Raw genomic sequence first — 18,950 nt, 5'->3', positions numbered from 1 at the left:
CAAGTTTACTTTTAAATTCAACCCCAGATTGCGTCGGGATCATCCGAGCCATCAGTCTAACCCCAAACTAACACGGGGTCGGTGTAACCCTTGCCAGGATCAGAATACAGAATGGCGGCCGGCCGGCTCTAGACCGCAAAGAACACGGCCAACGTGCAGACGAGCTCGCCCTCCCCTCCAGACGTCAGATGAGGATGAGAGCTGCTAGTTGACCAGGCGACCCTTTGGTCTTAGTCTCGACTAGGGTGCAGGAAATGCCTCCAAAGAAACGCGCCACCCATAATACCAGCTTAAATGGCCCGGCAGGATAGTTGGACTACGGTTAATTCGGATAGTTTGACCGTAGAACTCTCGCAGCTGTGCGAGCTAGTGTGTTTTCAATTTCTTGGGACAGAAGTCCGGGGTGTATCCCCGCAAGCCTAGTGGGTAATTCGGAGTGGAGAGTGCTCGGGGTCCTTTATATGCGAAATCAGGCGCAAGGTATTTGGAGGATTTAGATTGTCTGCCAAGCTCGGTGTCAGTCAATTGACGGTCTGTAGCATGGTCACCAGTTGCCAAAACGGCCAGGGTAGCGGATTATAAGAAGCCCATGTTGTCCCAGCTCCCCTGATATCCCGCTACTCGTGGGCCGGAAATATACTCCCAAGAAACCAACCCGAAGATTGCACTCAATGGCGGAGGTTAACAACACCCAAGAAGAGAAGCATGGTGTCTCAGTCGCCCTGGACGAGGGTACCAAGGTTGGCACCATGCATGGCGAGAGTGCCCAAGAACCCGGTGCGAAGACCAAGGCTGTCCACAGCGTGAGTGAGCCCAGCTATTCATGATATACCAAATTTATCCCCTAGGAATAAAGTCGATTCTAACTCGTCCGATCTAGGCCGAGCTATTCGCTGCGATTAACGAGACGAAGATTGAGCGATGGAGCAAAACCTCGCTTCATTTGTATTGTGCGTGATACTATTCATCTAGGGCTGTTAATGAGCTAACCCTTTTCAAGTCTGTATCTTCGTCTCATTTTGTTGCGCTTGCGCGAACGGTTACGATGGTTCCCTGATGGGATCCGTGCTGGCAATGGCCCACTACCAGAAAACATTCAACACTGGCATGAGCGGCCAGAAGGTCTCCGTTGTTACTTCTCTCTACACCGTGTATGTATCGATTCATTCAATCTACGCCGGACGTGGCGACTAACCCACCCTAGCGGCTCCATGGTTGCGACTCCAATCTCTGCTGTGATTTCTGATCGGTTTGGTCGACGCAAGTGCATGTTTGCTGGCGCCTGGGTTATTATCGTCGGATCCATCGTAATTGCTACCGCCAACTCTCTCGCCCACTTCGTTGTCGGCCGTTTCATTCTTGGTATGGGAATCCAGGTGATGGTTGTCTCTGCACCCGCATACGCAGTGGAGATCTCCCCCCCTCACTGGCGTGGCCGTGCTGTCGGTGAGTAACCTGCTGGTACCCTTGACCCATTTCCAGCGGTTTGACACAAAATAGGCTTCTACAACTGCGGTTGGTTCGGCGGATCTATCCCGGCGGCCTGTGTCACTTTCGGCTCCAACTACATCGACAGCAACTGGTCCTGGCGTCTGCCTTTCTTGCTGCAGTGCTTTGCCTGTGTTATCGTCATCTGTGCCGTCTGGTTTATACCCGAGTCTCCCCGTTGGCTTATATCCCAGGGCCGTGAGGAGGACGCACTTGCTTTCCTTATCAAGTACCACGGTAACGGAGACCCAAATGCCCGCCTGGTGCGCCTTGAAATCGACGAAATGCGCGAGGGTATCCGTCTGGACGGTATTGACAAGAGATGGTGGGACTGTAAGTCTTCTGTAAGCAACTCTGCCGACGTGACTTCGGGCTAATTGTCCCTTCGAACAGACCGTCCGTTCGTCACCACTCATTCTGGCCGTTGGCGTTTCCTCCAAGTGATCATGATTTCTGTTTTCGGACAGTGGTCAGGAAACGGTCTTGGTTACTTCAACCCAACCATCTTTGAGTCCCTCGGGTACACCTCTAGCTCCATGCAGCTGCTGCTCAACCTCATTAACTCCATTGTTTCTGCGATTGGCGCGCTGACTGCGGTGCGCTTCACGGACAAGATGCCCCGTCGTCCCGTCCTCATCTGGGGCACCTTCGGTGAGTGGCCCATCCTCTCAACATTTCGACCGCATGATGGAATCAGTTGACTAACCACGTCTAGCTTGCGCCATCACTATGGCTATCAACGCCGGTGTCTCGGTGCCCATGATCTCCCAGAAAGCAGAAACCGGCAGCGTGAACATGACGTATGGCCGCACGGCTCTATCATTCTACTACTTATTCAACTTTGTCTTCTCGTTCACGTACACTCCACTTCAGGGTGTCATTCCCGCGGAGGCTCTGGAAACCACCACTCGTGCTAAGGGATTAGCTCTCTCTGGTTTCATGGTCAGTTTGATTAGTTTTATCTCGCAGTTTGCCAGTCCCATCGGTCTCCAGAACATCTCGACCAACTACTTCTGGATTTTCGTTGGATGGGATCTCTTCGAGTCCGTTTGCTGGTATCTCTTTGGGTAAGTCTTCTCGCAAGCAGTCCCCACGTTGAAAGAAGCTCAATCCTGATTTCTATTCTCAATAGTGTCGAGGCCCAGGGCCGTACGCTTGAACAGCTGGAATGGGTCTATCAACAGAAGAAGCCTGTCCAGGCCTCTAAGAATCTTGACAAGGTGGTCATCCAGGCCGATGGACACGTCACGGAGAAGATTTCGGAGCACGACGCGTAAAGGCCTGCATTTACTGTCATTCAACCATCGATATGTTGGATTGATTCATTGGTCCAGGAGACACGCTGATTTGACGTTGTGATTCATTCATTCATTCACATACCCTGGCTCGATTTGGACATTTGATTTCACACTTGCTTCTTCCCTCCGCTTGCTTGTATTCGCCTTGATAGTGGCAAGTCGTTGTGTTGCGCCCCTTGATACGATTTTCCCCCCATGCTGGAGGTAGAAAGTTTGCTATTATGAGATGAATACCCACGTTTCCAGATATATCTTGATTCACGCTTGCTTTGGTGCGTACGCCCCTAGTCTGTAGACCCCCTACAGGATGGAAACGAGCATCTACATGTGGATAATGACAGGCTTGGAGGCTTTGCGATGAGCCTGATGGATGTTGCCATCACGCCCTGCTTCGAATATCTCTTTCCGAGGAATATGGGGCCAGAATACAGCCCCCGCCCGTTGACTATCATCACCGCGTCGGAATGAATCATTTCTTGCAGAGGCTGTACTCGTATGATTAGATTGCTGTTAGGAGAGAGGTCTAACGGAACTCAGGACAGAACAAAAAACAATTAAGTCATTTAGGTATAAACAATTCATGCATCATCTTGAACATCTCATAAACCAATATTACTTGCCTTCGCAACTGTACTTGCGCACCTAGGAGTGAAAAGCGCAGAGTTCAAAGTGATAGGTGTAGCAAAATGCATAACTGCCAGAGGTGAAGGAAGATGAGCCATCTGTGATATTATCATTAGGTGGAGGTTACGGAGTAAGAAATTGTGGAATGGCCATGTGTATGCGGTTGTGGTTGCGGTTAGATGCAATTAATATATCTCACTTACTCGAAACAACCGACCTCTTGACAATCTCAAAGGATGAATGATAGACAGCCAGTAAATTTTGGAAACCTAATGACTATTTTATCTTTATGGATTCAGGGTTGATTTAGCATATCTGCCATCTTGAGGGTTTTGGGGATACGCAAGTCGACCACCTACGCTCGAGGAAGACGGCACAAAATCCGATTAACTGAAAGAACAGATATAGTTGGCTACTATACAGTACTCTGCGAAGTTATTTAGCCAGATAGACTTGTTCAGGTGGGGTCACATTGTATGAACAGTCCTGCAAGGCTACCATTGAGTCCGTCTGCACACTTTGCTGGATCCACCTGTTTGTGTATACCCCAGGCTCCCCGCTTACTTGCAGTCCAGTATGTATTGCATATGGTGACCGCCTATCGTAACTTGAGCTCTTGAATCCAAGTTTGGGGAAGTATCTTTGTGTAAGGGGTCGGAGCGTCGGCATGGAAGCACATATGACAGCCAAGTTGATTTCAACAAGAATCCAGAACCAAACTTGGTATACCTCCCCTGCAAAGCAACCGGAAGTGCAAAGTCAGCAATGTGACGATTCCTTCATGAGCAATGTATAAAAAAGACTCACATGACACATCATATGAACCATAGAACATCCGGTAAGCGTAGTATATTCGAATCGCCGAGGCAATACATGCCCTTGGTAAGATGAAGTCAGTAAACCATCTCGGGTAAAAGAGAGAAGTGCCATACAATAGACCGAGACTCATCAGGCCTGTTAGCAGAAGCTTTTCACGTGTCGGCAATTTCAGCATCCAAAATGTTCGGATTGGAATGAGCACAATAAGGATGTCGGTGATCAGGTTTGTAATGGTAAAAGACAGACTTCGAGACTGTTCGTTATCACAGGTTGCAGTCTGAAAAGCACCGATATCCCAGTAGGCTTCTAGAGGGCTACAGGCCAGAAAAAGGGCGATAAAGTAGGCTAAAATGGAACCAATGTCAGTCAGATATTTCAAGCCGTATTACTATAGGATAACATGCCCGACCCCCATGCAAGCACCAGAGCAATCATCGTCCAGTTCATGTATCGAAATAAAGGAACCGTTAGAAATCGCAGGTATGACAGAAGAATCGAAAGTTTAACGAGTGTCATGATTGTTGTAAAAAGGACCTGACAAATGAAGTTGAGCTATTTGATTCGGTTTAATTTTTTGAGAAGCTCGTTAGCTTAGTCTATTAGGTGCGCGGGGTTCATACCATCATTGAGGGTTTTTGCCATTCAATCTTATAATCCCAGAGATGATATCCTGTTGAGTAACGGCAATTGTCAGTCAATTAACAGATCTAATACGTATATCCCGCAGTATACATACCCCAACCGTAATCGGTCCCGCGATTCACGAGGACCGTGATGGTTATTAAAAATGGCTATCCCCGGGAGGTTCATTAGAATATTGACTATACAACATATAGCAGATGAATAACTTCCTTACAAGAGCACAAATCATGATCCAGTCATCCCACCCTGCAGATCTTTTGATATGAATTCGAACCCATAACCGGGATCCGACCATAGTCACGCTCAAGGCCAGAAGAATGACGCTGAAAATACGAAGCTGGGGCCCTTGACACTGAGGATTGATGTAGTTTGGCTTTGGCCATGTAGCCATCACCTCGGGAGGCGGATCCATATCGGGAGGTGAAAATTAGAGATACCTAGATTGCATGGACAGGAGGAGTGTAGCATGGAGAGAAACACAACGTTCCTTCATCCGCGGCAAGAACACCGTCGGCCTTTCGAACTGTTGATAAAAAAGGCCAATGCAGAAACAGGGTTGCTTGGGCTTTTCACGTAGCCCTTCTTATAGAGATCCTCCGTCTAGAGCAGGGGAACCTTGAAAGATTCATCTTGTGCAGACAAACCAATTGAAAAAGTGAATCAGTTCTCCCGGTTTCTCCAGCCGGGGTAAAGTTAGACCTATCCTGCAAAACTTAAATGAAAATGTTCCAGGGGCACACATTCATCCATCAGGGTAGATGTAGTTCAAGTTAAGTTTTGAGGAGTGTATTAGGCTAAGGAACAAAGTCCGCCTACAGTTAGGTTCCATAAAGCAACAATATTTGCCAAGTTGAGTTAAAGATCCCAGACGTTTCCTTTAAATGAAATATACTGGTATTCAATGTGTCTATGGACTGATGCACAAACGCGATATGACGTGTACGATTTCATTCCGGCACGAGCTGTTAAAACCCACTTGATACATGACTCGTGTTGGAAATCACTACTATCTCGCAAGCTCCACTGGCCTCGGAGAGCAGACCCTAAAGAGAAAACAGTAAGGACATGGCTATACTCCGTACCCCTTGCCCGCATGAGACTCCAGTAATAATCAAAGCAATGGGCCTTGAATCGAAAGTCCTTGGTTTGCAAGAGACGTAACATCTGTTCAAGATTACACGTAGAGCAACAATACCTACTTGGTGATGGGCATAGGTAGACAAGGGCACAGGCTTTTGATTTTAGTCCCAAGGTGAAACACCCGACGTGTGAGGAATACAAGAATAGCGTCTTGTAATCGTGAGGATGTTGAAAATCTCGACCACCATGCAGAGGAAAGACAATAACTATGATTGAATCAATCTGAGATGATCCAGAGCGCTGCTTCCTGCAGATCCTGTGTGTCTCATCAGTCCCCTCCCGGAGAGTTTGGAAAGAAGCCCCTCCTTCTCCAGTACAAGTGGTTATTATACTTCATGAGACCTCTGGGGTTACTACTATAAACATTCACTATATAGAGTTCATTTCCTGCCTTATTTCCCCATCCATTAAGCTTGGCTCCCCTATGGGCTTATTTTATGATGGGTACTCTCTCTTACCTTTAGGTGGAAATGGGATGTTTGTTTGGCAGAAGTAGAGGTTCTTATACATAGCTGATTAGGAATTCGCTGGCAGTCCATGGTAAGAGTGATTATATTTTGCGGTAAAACCACGGATGTCTCAGTATCCAAGCCATATCCGGTATACCAGGTCATCATGACTGGATGATTCTGTATGATATACGAAAGATTGTCATATGTTAAGCTTCGCCGATCCAGAACGAGGCAATCCGGATTCTGCATATTGCCTCAAGCACATCCCTTCAACCTTCGAGGAAAACCTTACGGTAACTACTCAGGAGCAGATCGCCTTAAAACCCTCAATACTCAACTTTGGGGTTTCACTTTGACTGTGATGTTGCATGTTTGAATCCCGTGTATGGAAAGTTAAACTTTGAATCAACTCCGTGTGATGATATTGCCATACTCGAAGGGCCGTAATTCGCTTTTGGATATTAAATTAGCACGCACACAGCAGTGATGCCTCCACTGATCTGCCCTTCTTGTCCTGGCCCTGCTTGACATGTCTCCGGATTGGGGTAATACGTGCAGGGCCAGATATTAATGTTGATCCGCGTATGAGATTCGGGATAAGCAAGTAATGACTTAAGGTATGGTGGATAATCAGTGCTAAAACGCAATAACCACCATCCAAGGTATGGTAGGAGGCCATATCGTAGTTCTTATTATAGGCAAGGACAAGGGTTAGGTAGTTAATTACCAACAAGAGTTCAAACAAGCATGCAGAAGTATATTTCTGGGAGCATAAGAAGCTTGGAAAGGGAAGATGAAGTGAAAGAAATAAATACATGATGATAATCAGTATTATCTGAGCAGCTTTCCCAGCTCCATGCCAAATCATATCTTGTAGACATAGTACACTATAATAGAGTACTTATTACTTATAGTCTTACTATCAAAGAGCTATTATTCACTATCACCAACTTATTAAAGTACTCTTTGCAACAGCTTGGCTGGGGCACTATTACACCAGACTCTGTTCTAGCAGAGATGGAGTGTCATGTACCTCAGCTTCTAGAGGCAGCAGAACCTTCTTCGGATAGTATATATTTCTGGGCTTTCACCCGCCGCGTAACTAATATTTGTCTCTGAAATGCTCACGTCCCCTTCATGATCACCATGGAAAGCTTGACTTTATCTGCCTCCCTACATCTCCATTCATGATTGCCAATTGTAAGCACAGAAAATGATAATTACCAATCCAATCTTACTATTCAGCTCCACCACGTGGGGGGCGCGATGGATTATTTAGATACTTAAAATAGAACACTTGAATTAACGCGATGAAGCTTGTTCTCCGCACATGTTCGTACCGCGGCATCCAAGGCTTCCATCCCCCCCCCCCCCCTTTACTCTGCCCTACTTCACATTTCTAGCGAGAACAGTTCCTCGAATTATGGTACAGTGCATAATGTCCCAAGGCCGGAAACGCATAATCGTATGCCTCGATGGTACTTGGGTCAATAGTGACAAGGGCTATGTACGCCCAACCCTGAGCCAGCCAAATGCCAGCCTCCAGGTTCCTTCGAATGTGAGTCGGCTTTACCGGGCCCTGAAGAGAAGAGACCGGGATGGGAGGCTCCAGGTTATGTACTACCATTCAGGCGTTGGTAGTGGGAGTTTCACCGACGCAATTGCCGGTGGAGCGTTTGGTGCTGGACTTTCTGAAGTAGGCCCAACACGACGTGCTCTTGTACACTGGATATATCTAACCATAACCGTAGAACATTCGTGAAGCCTACGACTTTATCACGACTAACTACGAATCGGGAGATGAAATCATTATAGTGGGCTTCTCTCGTGGGGCGTTTACAGCTCGAAGCCTAGCAGTGAGTTAGCCTGGCATTTTACCCGTCGCGTACTATCACCAACGTTCATGGTCATAGGGTCTTATCACTGAAATCGGTCTCCTCAATTCCACTGGTATGCAAAGCTTCTACCCTATATTTAAGGACATTGAGAACGCGCAAAACCCCCAGTACAAGGACCAGTTCCGTAGCATGCCATTCTCTCATAAGCCGAGACCACCTTTCCAGACTAAAGTCTATAGGCGGCGATTGGAAGAGGTACTGGCTCGTCAATCCTCTTTCCTGCTGCAATTACTCATGGCAACAGGGTGGCTTCACACGGATTTATGATGCCGATGGCTCCTCGATCAAAGTTCGCTGTGTTGCGGTCTGGGATACCGTTGGCAGCCTAGGTTTGTCACCGCGAGTACTGTATATCAGGATCGTAAGAAGTTAATACTTCATAGGGATTCCCGATACAAATATAGGTAATCGTCTCGATCTGCCTCGCTCTACAAAGCAATAAGTACTCCAGGCGCCCAGGTGTTAGGAAGGGTTACCAACTTCTTATCACATACAGATTTTACGACACGTCTCTGTCAAATGGCATCGAATATGCATTTCAGGCTTTAGCTCTTGATGAAACGCGAACCTCCTTTGCTCCAGCTGTATGGGAAAAACCGCACCACGTCCTCACCGACTTAAGGCAGGTTTGGTTTCTTGGATCCCATGCAAATGTTGGAGGTGGTTGGCCAGACCAAGAGCTTGCGAACGTTTCCATGGCCTGGATGATGGATCAACTTGCTTCCATTGGGGTAGCCTTTGATGATGGCACTATCGACCACATCTTTCAAGACAATGTTCGCTACTACCTTGATCATCCCAACGCATCTCAATCGACATTGAATCCTTTCAAGCGTCGACCATGGACCCAATGGGCCGTCTCTGATATATATAAGGAGCATCGGCCTGTCCGCCCCTGGGCTTTGGGTAAGATCTATGAATCTGAGACTGGTTTCTATCATTTGGCAGGGAAAACCACTCGTACTCCGGGAATGTATCATCACGTGGATCCCCAGAAAGCTGTTTCGACAGCTAGATTCCTGAGCAATACGAATGAAAGAATTCATCGCAGTGTCCGTATCAGACTTGAGCTGGAAGGGCTAGGTTTTGACGACGTTGGTCTCTACAAATGCCCCGCGCTCTTCAAAGAGGGGCCCTGGCGTCTGAAGCGAATGTCCATCGAGTCTCTAAATATCCTTCTTCATCGACAGGGCCAAAGTCCCTATGGAAACTCGGGTAAGGCTTCGGGGGAGGAGGACGGATCTTGCTGGACATGGAAATATGTTGGCCCAAAGCACGGCGCGCCACCGGTGACTGTGATGGTTGAAGAAGCGATAGGGCCGTACGAGAGCAGGTTGCTGAGTCTGAACAAAGGTAAATAAGAAAATTTTCCTCTTTCGTGGCTTGGGTCATCATTGTATCCCTACCTCTTCTTACGGCTGGGGTTCAAAAATATGCCCAGTCATCCCCTACACCACCGATAATCAACCCGAGATGTCTCAACTAGGAGGCAACCTGTATTGCTTGGGCCGAAAAAAAATCCCCGCATATGAACGCTAATGCCTTCTTCATAGGTAGCGCATTTTATACTTCTCTATTTCCCGGGAGGCGACGGCGGGCAGTCAGACGAGGACCAGGCATACCCGCATCTTGACCTCTCTCTAGAATGTATCAGATATCCTACTATTCTTAATGACTCGGTGCCGAAGCAGGAAGGTCAATGTTACCGAGCATTCAATCTGTACCAGTCACCTTTGAACTAATGCTTCCGCGTCATTAACAAATGACTTCAAATATAAAACCGCTGTTGCAAATCATCATTCGGGTTCACCTCCTCTGGAGGGAAAGTCTTTTTCAACCTTCTTCTTCAACGGGAGGATACCTTACCATGCTAGTGGCTAGTACAGAATTAATCGTCACCGGCCGTGTTGTACGAACTCAAGTAGCCACGAACGCGGCAATTGTCTTCATCCCGCCGCCGTATAAATAGTACCTTCCCTATACAAGTTCAATAACTTCGCTCCTTCTACATATGGCTATATGTCTTTGCATGTTTTAAGAAAACAATTTCAAACAGCATTAAGTAGAAATCTTGCTTGAAAGTTTTCTAACATCCAACATCACTGCTACCATTACTGCTATTGCTGCTACTACTACAAGTACCACCACAACAATGCCCGTCTCGTCAAGGGCAGAACCAGAGATGCCCAAGGTTGAAAAACCAGAAACCAATAACCAGACACCCTGGGGGGGTGTCGTACTTTATACTACCCATATTTGGGGTACTAATCTTTCTGATTAGTACATATGGCTGGTTTATAATAAAAAGGCAGTATGTATAATTCATCCTATTCAGATACTATGCAACAATGGTTAATACCTCTAATTAGCTTTGACCGGCCGGGCATGGGGGAAAGACAGACCAGAGACTAGGTCCAATGGCCATTCCAGGCTATTATAAATTGTTTCAAAAGTACTCCGTATGTACCTTTTGATGACATTGTTGCTAAGGAATCAGACTAATAAATGTGTTGAATAACTATAGGGCGGTCCCGAGGTCAGCCAGGGGGGACAGGGGTGCATAATGCCATAACCAAACATGTTATCAAATATTCATTATTATTATAGTATGAGGGGGGAAGCGCACAGATTGGGAAGAAGAAATAAGCCCAAGTGAGAAAATCAGCATTCAATGACTTTGTTATATGTCCGCTTTACCATTCAGCTAAAAAGGTGTCAAAACAGTAATTTCTAGCTGATACAGTATTATGGTGGTCCACATTATAGTATAATGGACGTCAAATCAATGACGAAATGAAGTTCTATTGGGAAGAAAATAGAGATACGGGCTTCGTGTCGCTAAGCAGCGTTTGAAGATGGTTGGAAGTGAATGGAATAGGCAGGAAGTAGGCTTCCAGAAGGGGCCAACACCTCAGCATGTTATAATATAGTAGAATTATAGAGAATCCGACGAAAAGTCCGTTGATCACTACTTTTTCAACCCTGCTTCTATGCCCAAGTACCTGACCGAGTCATTCGCGGCTTTCCTATCCGGTATCCTGTGTCTTTCGATTGTCCTTTGTTCTTGTAGTCCCCCCCGTACATGATATAATAGTCGATGTGGAGGAATGTTGACCCTAACCATCAACTCCAGAAATTTCGCTCAAATCTGTGTCTGCCGATTTTAATTAAACTGTTCCGGGGTTACAGCCAACTCTTATATATCACATCATGTATGTCGAGGTATATTTCGGGTGGCCCGGATCCGCAAAATTGGCTGTGGCTATTTCTCGGGTTCAGGTACTGGTTGAACTAGCGTGTGAAAGAGTACATGAAGTGAAAATTATACACCACTATGCACTTGAGCGGAAGTTTATTGAACTGCAAGTAATGTGTTTTCTTTAAAGATGATTCAGGTGCGAAGTGGCATCCCAATCCCATATTTGGAGTGATTTGCCTACAGCAGGTCTAGACATACGTAGGTATGGACTCCTAGTAAGAGTATAGGCCAAGGGGGATTTTTTTTTTTACCATCAATGATAATGCACGGACTAGTTAAACAATACCAAGCATTCGTCATCTCACTCTAGATTCCGGCTAGAACCAATGACGGTTGTGTTTAGCGAGTTGGAGGCGTTCGTTAGGGCCGTGGTATACGTAACTCATGAGATCCACTCTCATTTCCACTTTAGAGGCCGCTGAAAAATTTGCGACTGTCTTTGCTTGAGGTCTGGCAGCTAAATCTAAGGGGATAGTTAAGGATGGAGGAAACAATGTATTATTTGATCTGGATAGGGCTGGTGCCAATGGTTGTTTCCATCAAAGTCATCCCATTGTATTGTATGGTTAGTACACCATGGGCGGAACAAGAGGATCCAAGCACGAATGATGGTGCATAGCACCATGCAATATTCTTTGCCTAGTGTCAATTGGCCACAATGGCATTGGGATCTAGATTCCTCTCAAATAATAGCAGTTGACCCAGTGTTTCTCGCGTCGCATTTCTGCCCAATGTACAGCCTTCACTCAGCCCATGGTATGCAGTTATCCATAGCATACCGTAATCAATCTACTCATAATAACAATCCTTCCCGGGTGCTGCGAAGATCTATCAATATTCATCATGTTTTAGTTCTAGGTAGCCAGCAATGCCGAGTCGATGAACCAAAGAGGGGCCTGCTTACGAGGCGATTGTATGTTTGCCCTGGGAAGGTCGTCAACAGTCGACAAGCCATGATCCAGAACACCGCAGACTATACCATTCCAGCTAGGGAGCCTACTTAGGGCAGTTAGACATCAGAAAAGACGGGACGCTTGGTTTCACTTTCGGTTCCCCTGAAAAATCAACCATAGATAGGGCTTCACTCGAGTGGGCCGCCGGACTGAACATTGCCTACGTAGACAAACGCCTGTCCACTATGAATGCTCTACCCAGACGCCAACGAGAGACTTTTTAGGCTACTCCTCTTACTCTAGTCGTCGTACACTCTTTTTGTTGGCGGTGGTCCCACTTGGAACGGTTCAGGAGTCTTGTTCAAAAAAGCCACACATTCATATATCAAGGGGAGCGCTATGCTTAACTCTTCTTCACCTTTACCCATCTAACTCCTACTTGGTCTCTATATTTGTTGTCCCCTTGTCACTCCTTCCTTATACGCAATACTAAATTTACCCATTCGTTATGAAGTGGGAGTCGCTCCTTTTCTCAGCCATGGCCGCTGGCACGGCAATGGCTATGGCACCTAACGGGCATGGTCATGCTCATCGTCGCCATCATGTCGCCCGTAACCAGGAAGTAAATGCTAGAGCTGAAGATGCGAATGTTAATGTGGTCATCACCACAAAGACCCTTGTCCATGTGGACGTCGTCACTGTGTATGCCACCGCCACCGCCCCCGTTGCCCCCGCAGAGACAATGAGCTCTGTCGACACCAAGCCCGTCGTGAGCGCTAGTGTCGATGATTCCATGCGCGTTCTGGATGTGGTCCCAACGACTATCAGCACCAGCACCACCACTACCACTAGCACTACGACCAGCACCACCACCACCACCACCACTACTACCACCAGCACTAGCACTAGCAGCTCCAGCACTACAGCTACTACTACCACCAGCTCTGGCTCCGGTGCCAGCTGGACATCCGTCCCCTCTGACGGTGACTACTCGACCGACGGCTTCGGTGAACGTACCAACTCCTCCGGCTCAGGCATCGAGTATACCGGCAACGTGGGCAGCCCTTGGGGCAGCAACATCATCGAAGTGACCGCCGACAACGCCTACGAGTACAAGTACGTGGTGCAGTTCACCGGCAGCAACACGAACGACTGGTTTGTCTCGTTCTGGAACAAGATCGGACCTGACGGCAAGATGGACGGCTGGTACGGGCACTCCGCATTGAACTTTACCCTTGCGGCCGGCGAGACCAAGTACGTTGCTTTCGATGAGAACTCGCAGGGTGGATGGGGTGCTGCGGAAGGCGACTCCCTGCCCACCGATGAGTATGGCGGTTATGCCTGCACATGGGGTGAGTTTGATTTTGGAGATACCGATAACGATGCCTGGTCCGGGTGGGATGTGTCGGCTATCCAGGCGCAAAATGGCGATTTGACCGTGCAAGGAATGAAGATCTGTCAGTATAATGGGGATAATTGCTCTTATATCACGACCGGTGCGGCGGAAGTCGTGGATGCCTATACGGCTGCCGAGGCCTCTGTTGATGGTATCGGAGGGACCGTGAGTTCTGGGGCTGTGAGATTGGTGGCTATCATTGATTATAGTGCTTGATTGGATATATAGTCCATAGATTCAGTGATGTATGCAGGCAGATCAGATCTGGGGTAAATACCCATTCGGTTAGATAGGCTGTGATCTACGAAATTGATATCAATACTAAGCCGACTTCCAGAATCACTACTTTATCGTGGTATCTGTGTTTCTGCAGTGATGACACTCCCTCACTCCCCACTTAAACGGATATGATTCGGGGCTGTCCTTCTACTGGGAATGGCGAATACGAGTACGATTATGAACCCTGCTCGAGATAGGGCTTGCAAACAGCCTACTGCAGCAAAGGGCAGATGACGCATGCCTAGATGGACGGAAGTGTAGAGCAGAAAATATAAAATTAGATGAGAAAGAACCAGCCTTCGCCAATTATGAATCGTTCCGTTCTCTTTGAGGCGGTGCTCCCGTAGTTTGCCGGCCAACACAGCCATGAATGACATCCCAGAGTCACCATCGCCAATCACTCGAGCAAGTGGGTTGTTGGGGTCCCGGGCTTAATATTGCTTGATCCACTAGAGTACAAGAGTGTGATGATGTCGTTGATCTGCTCTTTATTTTTCTGCCTGCTTGTGGCTACTCTATAACGCCCTGAATATAAATAATTACACGCATCCCCCTCCTCACTGGAAGCACCATTCCAAATACTATCTTCATACAAAATGTCTTCGATACCAAACAATACCGACTCCACAGCTCAACCCCCCGCTGATTCCGACACCAAAATGTCAGACTCTCGTCCCAATAAAATGTGGGCGTATGGCAAAAAAGGCTTCGACAAAGCCTGGGGCGCCCTGGACAAACTCGGTGCCCCCGTCAATCGGTTATCTAACAAACTCGGCTCCGAGGCCTTCTGGCCTATGACCCTGGACAAGGAAAGCGAAAAGGCCGCGCGCATTCTCCGCAGCTATTGCAAGGACGGGGTATACGTCAACGAGGATGCGACCGCAGCGAAAGAAACGCAGCCGGAGCACGCGAAGATTGATAAACCGCGGGGCAAACCCAAGGTGCTGCAGAAGATTCCAACCGAAGTCATCCGCCGGGCCAAAGGAATCGCGGTTTTTACAGCCATGAGGACAGGACTCTGGTTCAGCGGTGCCGGCGGGGGCGGAATACTGATCGCTCGAGTGCCCGAGACAGGCGAGTGGAGCGCTCCGTCCGGGATACTGTTGCATACGGCGGCGCTGGGGTTCCTCGTTGGAGTGGATATCTACGACTGCGTGATGGTTATCAACACCTACGAGGCCCTCGAAGCATTCACCAAGGTCCGCGTGACGCTGGGAAGCGAGATCACAGTCGCGGCGGGCCCCGTGGGCATGGGAGGTGTGGTGGAGTCGGAAGTGCACAAGCGACAGGCTCCGATCTGGTCGTACGTGAAGAGCCGCGGGTTCTATGCCGGCGCGCAAATCGACGGGACAATCCTCATTGAGCGCAATGACGAGAACGAGAGGTTTTACGGCAAGAGAGTGCCGGTGAAGGAGATCCTGGCCGGTCATGTCACGACAGACAATCCGTCCGTGAGATCGTTGATACATACCCTCGATTCCGCTCAGGGTGACAAGCAGTTTGACCAGACTCCATCCGGCGTTCCTATACTGACAGGGCCAACTCCTAGTGATATGGCACCGGAGGATCTGCCTAATTCAAATTCCATGGCACACGGGGCGTTGGCTGCTCCAGTCCAGTCCGAGGCCAATCCTTATTATGTGCACAACGACGCCTCTGCCTTGCCTAGGTAGATATTCGAATTATAGTATTCTTAATTGGAACCCATTATACAATATACGCTACGATTAATGTTCAGATGCTGGCCCAACCCTGGTCACGCAAGGTAGTACACGGAAGGCTGCAAGAGTCTTATTAAAACATGAAACGAGTCAAATAGTTCGAAGAGATTTATGACGGTAACTATATATATGTTTAGTGAATCGGATAGCAAGATCTACCCTTGGTTGCTTTGTGTTTATAAGCCTAGTAAGCCTTCTTCTCTTGTTAAGATATTGATATTAGTGTTGTAACCATCTACTCATATTCTCATCCATGATACGGCGCAAAGTAATATATTTTTCCATAAATGATGTCGTACCCTTGATATCATACTCAATGCCCCGTAAAAAAGAAAACAAATATCCAAACTAGTCACTTCAATATCTTACATGGCTGTTGTGTGATGTTCCCGCGCAAGAATTGTTAAATGGCTAATGATTTTTTCCATCTGCAGAGACACGCCCCATCTGGAAGTAATCGTGTTCAGAGCCAATTGAAGGAAGTTCATGTCGCTCAAAAGATTTATGGCAGGAAAAACCTCTCCCGTCGAGCTTCGCAGCGCATGCAATAGGGTATAGGCCCCAGAATACCCATCAACTGGCGATTGTCCAGCCTCGTGATGGAATTGTTCTGTGCTCAATGGGGATTCCCACACATCTTCCCATCTGGGTGTGCGAGGAAGCTCAATCATGCTTGAACCGAATAAACAGACACCACATATAACTACAGCAGAGGAAAATATCGCCGTGGGAAGATGGGGAGCGTGTGAATGCGTCAAAGGAAGGTCGTTTAGGAGATTGACAACCGATCTTGCATGGAGCAAGGCTCTTATTGCGTCTGCACTCTTTACCCACCCCTCCAGGTCAAAACGCAAGGCGGATGTTGTGGCTGGTATTCCTCCCAGCATTTGCGGTACGTCGAAGATGTCACATATGGCTCTGTACACGGGCATGGTTGGGACTGCGACTTCCATGCAAACGGTATGCCATCGAATAAGTAGATCGGAGTTATTGCTTGCGCCTGGAGATACCAACGGATATATGTTTGCTTGGTGTAAATTGAGCAAAGCTCGGATAATTTGCTGTCGGGTCACTACTCCAAACGAGGAATCCTCGACTTCCTGGGCTTCCGAAATCAGCGACTGCACGCCCTCAATAACCACAGAGATCGTAAATATGGAAATATCCAGTGGCGATAATGGATACTGTGCGTTAAAAACACACGAAAAAACCTCCGGCATAGGGTGATGTATTTTATTGGATCGGGACATCTCCAGAATCCAGTCATCGACCGATGTGGCTGCAAAAGCTGCATCCGAACACGCAGCTCCGATTTTGTTGATCAAGTGTCGAGCACTGGGAGGCGACCCCGAAGCCTGTGAAATAAGACCATCAAGAATATAATGGCCCAGTACTGCACGGCGCTGCATCTCCGAGGCAGCCCAGATTTCCCATAAGAGTCCCTTTTCGGACTCTGGGGAATCGACCGAGGGCACTGATGCTTGCGGAAACTCGCGCACCAAGTACATCCCGCAAGTTCTAGCCCAGTAGAATCCAAGTCCATGGAAAACAAATGCCGTTGTTCGTATATCGGTATTGGACGAAAGCAGCGCATACTTCTGTCCGAGAAGAGCCGTCAGGACCAGCTGGACCCCGTCACATTTATCATGGGGACCTCGCATAGTGATAAGGGTCTGCCATGACGTTGCCACTGCAGTGTGTCCCAATCTCCACAGTAATTCTCCCTTCTGCACAGAATTAGGCTGGCACACATAAAGCGATCCCAAGGCCACCATATTCAGTAGAAGCGGGGGGATAGACTTTTGAGAGGAAAAGGTTGGCTCATGGATGATTGGAAAGGAGGGTGACACTCGTTTGAAAAACTCGTAGAGACAGGCATCAAGAAAGTCCGACGTAATCCCCGTATTATCGATATCAGAGCTCAGTCGTTTGGACAGGTCGTTAATCAACTTGAATAATTGTTGGATGCCCATAGTTTCAGGTCTTCGATTACCCAGGCCTTGGTTATAATCAAATAATAGTCCCGAATTTGCCGTTAGGGCAGTTTGGGTTGTTTGAGTTGTTAACGCCGAAAGATCAGTCAATGGCAACGGGACAATTGGAGTCTCATTGAAACCGGCCAGCAACCAGTCCAGCAGGTTATCCGACTCTTGCAGGGAACCATGGGCTCCAACATTCGTTGCGGGTGTTGGGATAACTCCGGTGGTGTAGGGAATGGTTGGGCTAGTAGTGGACACCAGATGATGCAGTTCATCCTGTATAGTTAGGCTTGATTCCTGCGGAGTCTGGAGAGCAGATGCTCCTAGCCTGTCTTGCGGGTTTAAGTGAAGCTTTGCATGTCGTGAAAGAACATCCTGGCGACCAAAGCTTCTACCACATTTCTCGCAGCAATACGGCTTGGAATTGGAATCTATTTCAGGTGAGCACTGCAATGCCCAACCGACAACCATAGATAAACTTACGTGTTCTCTCGTGCCGCTAGACATTCTATTAGCCTTCAGCGCCAGGTGATCAAAGGAAACATACATTGAGATGTTCTAATTTCGTGTAGGATTTGGTACACTTCGAGCATCGAAAGCGCTTGGAACTCGACGCAACTTTTCTGTGGGGTGAGGTATGTGCCATCATTCTTTCTCATAGCTCCTAGACTATAGAATTGGCTCTGAAACTCCTATGATATGGTGGTTTCCGTGGGAAAAGAAAGACCAGTGGGGAAGACGCAGGAAGTCCGTGAAATATGCTTATTACTTGAAACAAGGCCGAAGTGGAGAGAACCCCAGCCAGTCCCTTTCCCACTTGAGTGGGGAAGTATTAACCCCCAGTAGTTGAATCGTACGACTTGCGAGTTGTCCTGGTGTTATTTTGCGTATAAGAAGAGTTCAATTCAGTACCTGAGAACCACAGCCAACATAAGGTTTGCTATATAGACGCCTGGACCTTTTTTTCCCGGTTTGATAGACCCTGCTACGTCTTGTGTAGAATCCGTCATACTACGCACCATCTCACCAGAGAACAGATATACGAGCAGGAAACTCAGTTAT

The 18,950-nt window shown here is 47.7% G+C and overlaps 7 protein-coding genes across 7 annotated transcripts; 4 read left to right on the top strand and 3 right to left on the bottom strand.

The window, feature by feature from the left end:
- Positions 1 to 671: 671 nt before the first annotated feature.
- Positions 672 to 2,765, top strand: P175DRAFT_0435429 (putative MFS lactose permease; the record flags this gene model as incomplete). The annotated part of the gene is made up of 8 exons (XM_040893728.1): positions 672 to 803; positions 881 to 950; positions 986 to 1,151; positions 1,205 to 1,446; positions 1,501 to 1,821; positions 1,882 to 2,139; positions 2,204 to 2,555; positions 2,621 to 2,765. 8 exons carry the CDS (start codon positions 672 to 674, stop codon positions 2,763 to 2,765), a joined length of 1,686 nt encoding a protein of 561 aa, XP_040753414.1.
- Positions 2,766 to 3,107: 342 nt separating this feature from the next.
- Positions 3,108 to 3,508, bottom strand: P175DRAFT_0531568 (uncharacterized protein; the record flags this gene model as incomplete). The annotated part of the gene is made up of 2 exons (XM_040899885.1): positions 3,108 to 3,276; positions 3,429 to 3,508. 2 exons carry the CDS (start codon positions 3,506 to 3,508, stop codon positions 3,108 to 3,110), a joined length of 249 nt encoding a protein of 82 aa, XP_040753413.1.
- A 25-nt stretch (positions 3,509 to 3,533) lies between these two features.
- On the bottom strand, positions 3,534 to 5,283 carry P175DRAFT_0508898 (uncharacterized protein; the record flags this gene model as incomplete). The annotated part of the gene is made up of 8 exons (XM_040898389.1): positions 3,534 to 3,604; positions 4,019 to 4,144; positions 4,218 to 4,288; positions 4,343 to 4,574; positions 4,619 to 4,781; positions 4,850 to 4,899; positions 4,966 to 5,020; positions 5,086 to 5,283. 8 exons carry the CDS (start codon positions 5,281 to 5,283, stop codon positions 3,534 to 3,536), a joined length of 966 nt encoding a protein of 321 aa, XP_040753412.1.
- Positions 5,284 to 7,848: 2,565 nt separating this feature from the next.
- Positions 7,849 to 9,900, top strand: P175DRAFT_0556965 (T6SS phospholipase effector Tle1-like catalytic domain-containing protein; the record flags this gene model as incomplete). Its single annotated transcript, XM_040900732.1, has 7 exons — positions 7,849 to 8,159; positions 8,215 to 8,319; positions 8,377 to 8,556; positions 8,606 to 8,690; positions 8,745 to 8,765; positions 8,821 to 9,714; positions 9,803 to 9,900. Exons 1-7 carry the CDS (start codon positions 7,887 to 7,889, stop codon positions 9,898 to 9,900), a joined length of 1,656 nt encoding a protein of 551 aa, XP_040753411.1. The 5' UTR covers positions 7,849 to 7,886.
- A 3,151-nt stretch (positions 9,901 to 13,051) lies between these two features.
- Positions 13,052 to 14,434, top strand: P175DRAFT_0556964 (putative allergen Asp F4-like; the record flags this gene model as incomplete). The annotated part of the gene is made up of 1 exon (XM_040900731.1): positions 13,052 to 14,434. One exon carries the CDS (start codon positions 13,052 to 13,054, stop codon positions 14,123 to 14,125), a length of 1,074 nt encoding a protein of 357 aa, XP_040753410.1. The 3' UTR covers positions 14,126 to 14,434.
- Positions 14,435 to 14,591: 157 nt separating this feature from the next.
- Positions 14,592 to 16,160, top strand: P175DRAFT_0477848 (DUF500 and UBA/TS-N domain protein). Its single transcript, XM_040895336.1, has one exon. It carries the CDS (start codon positions 14,785 to 14,787, stop codon positions 15,859 to 15,861), a length of 1,077 nt encoding a protein of 358 aa, XP_040753409.1. The 5' UTR covers positions 14,592 to 14,784; the 3' UTR covers positions 15,862 to 16,160.
- Positions 16,161 to 16,274: 114 nt separating this feature from the next.
- P175DRAFT_0434861 (fungal specific transcription factor domain-containing protein) lies at positions 16,275 to 17,882 on the bottom strand (the record flags this gene model as incomplete). Its single annotated transcript, XM_040893695.1, has 2 exons — positions 16,275 to 16,427; positions 16,488 to 17,882. 2 exons carry the CDS (start codon positions 17,880 to 17,882, stop codon positions 16,275 to 16,277), a joined length of 1,548 nt encoding a protein of 515 aa, XP_040753408.1.
- Between the last annotated feature and the right edge of the window lie 1,068 nt (positions 17,883 to 18,950).

The sequence above is a fragment of the Aspergillus ochraceoroseus genome, assembly GCF_002846915.1.
Source record: "Aspergillus ochraceoroseus IBT 24754 chromosome Unknown P175scaffold_3, whole genome shotgun sequence".
Taxonomy (NCBI): domain Eukaryota; kingdom Fungi; phylum Ascomycota; class Eurotiomycetes; order Eurotiales; family Aspergillaceae; genus Aspergillus; species Aspergillus ochraceoroseus.
Note: the sequence above shows the minus strand (reverse complement) of the source record. Positions and strands in the feature narration are given on the sequence as shown.

Coding starts and splice junctions, on each gene's coding strand:
- P175DRAFT_0477848 (XM_040895336.1), top strand. CDS start 14,785: ATGTCTTCGATACCAAACAATACCGACTCCACAGCTCAACCCCCCGCT.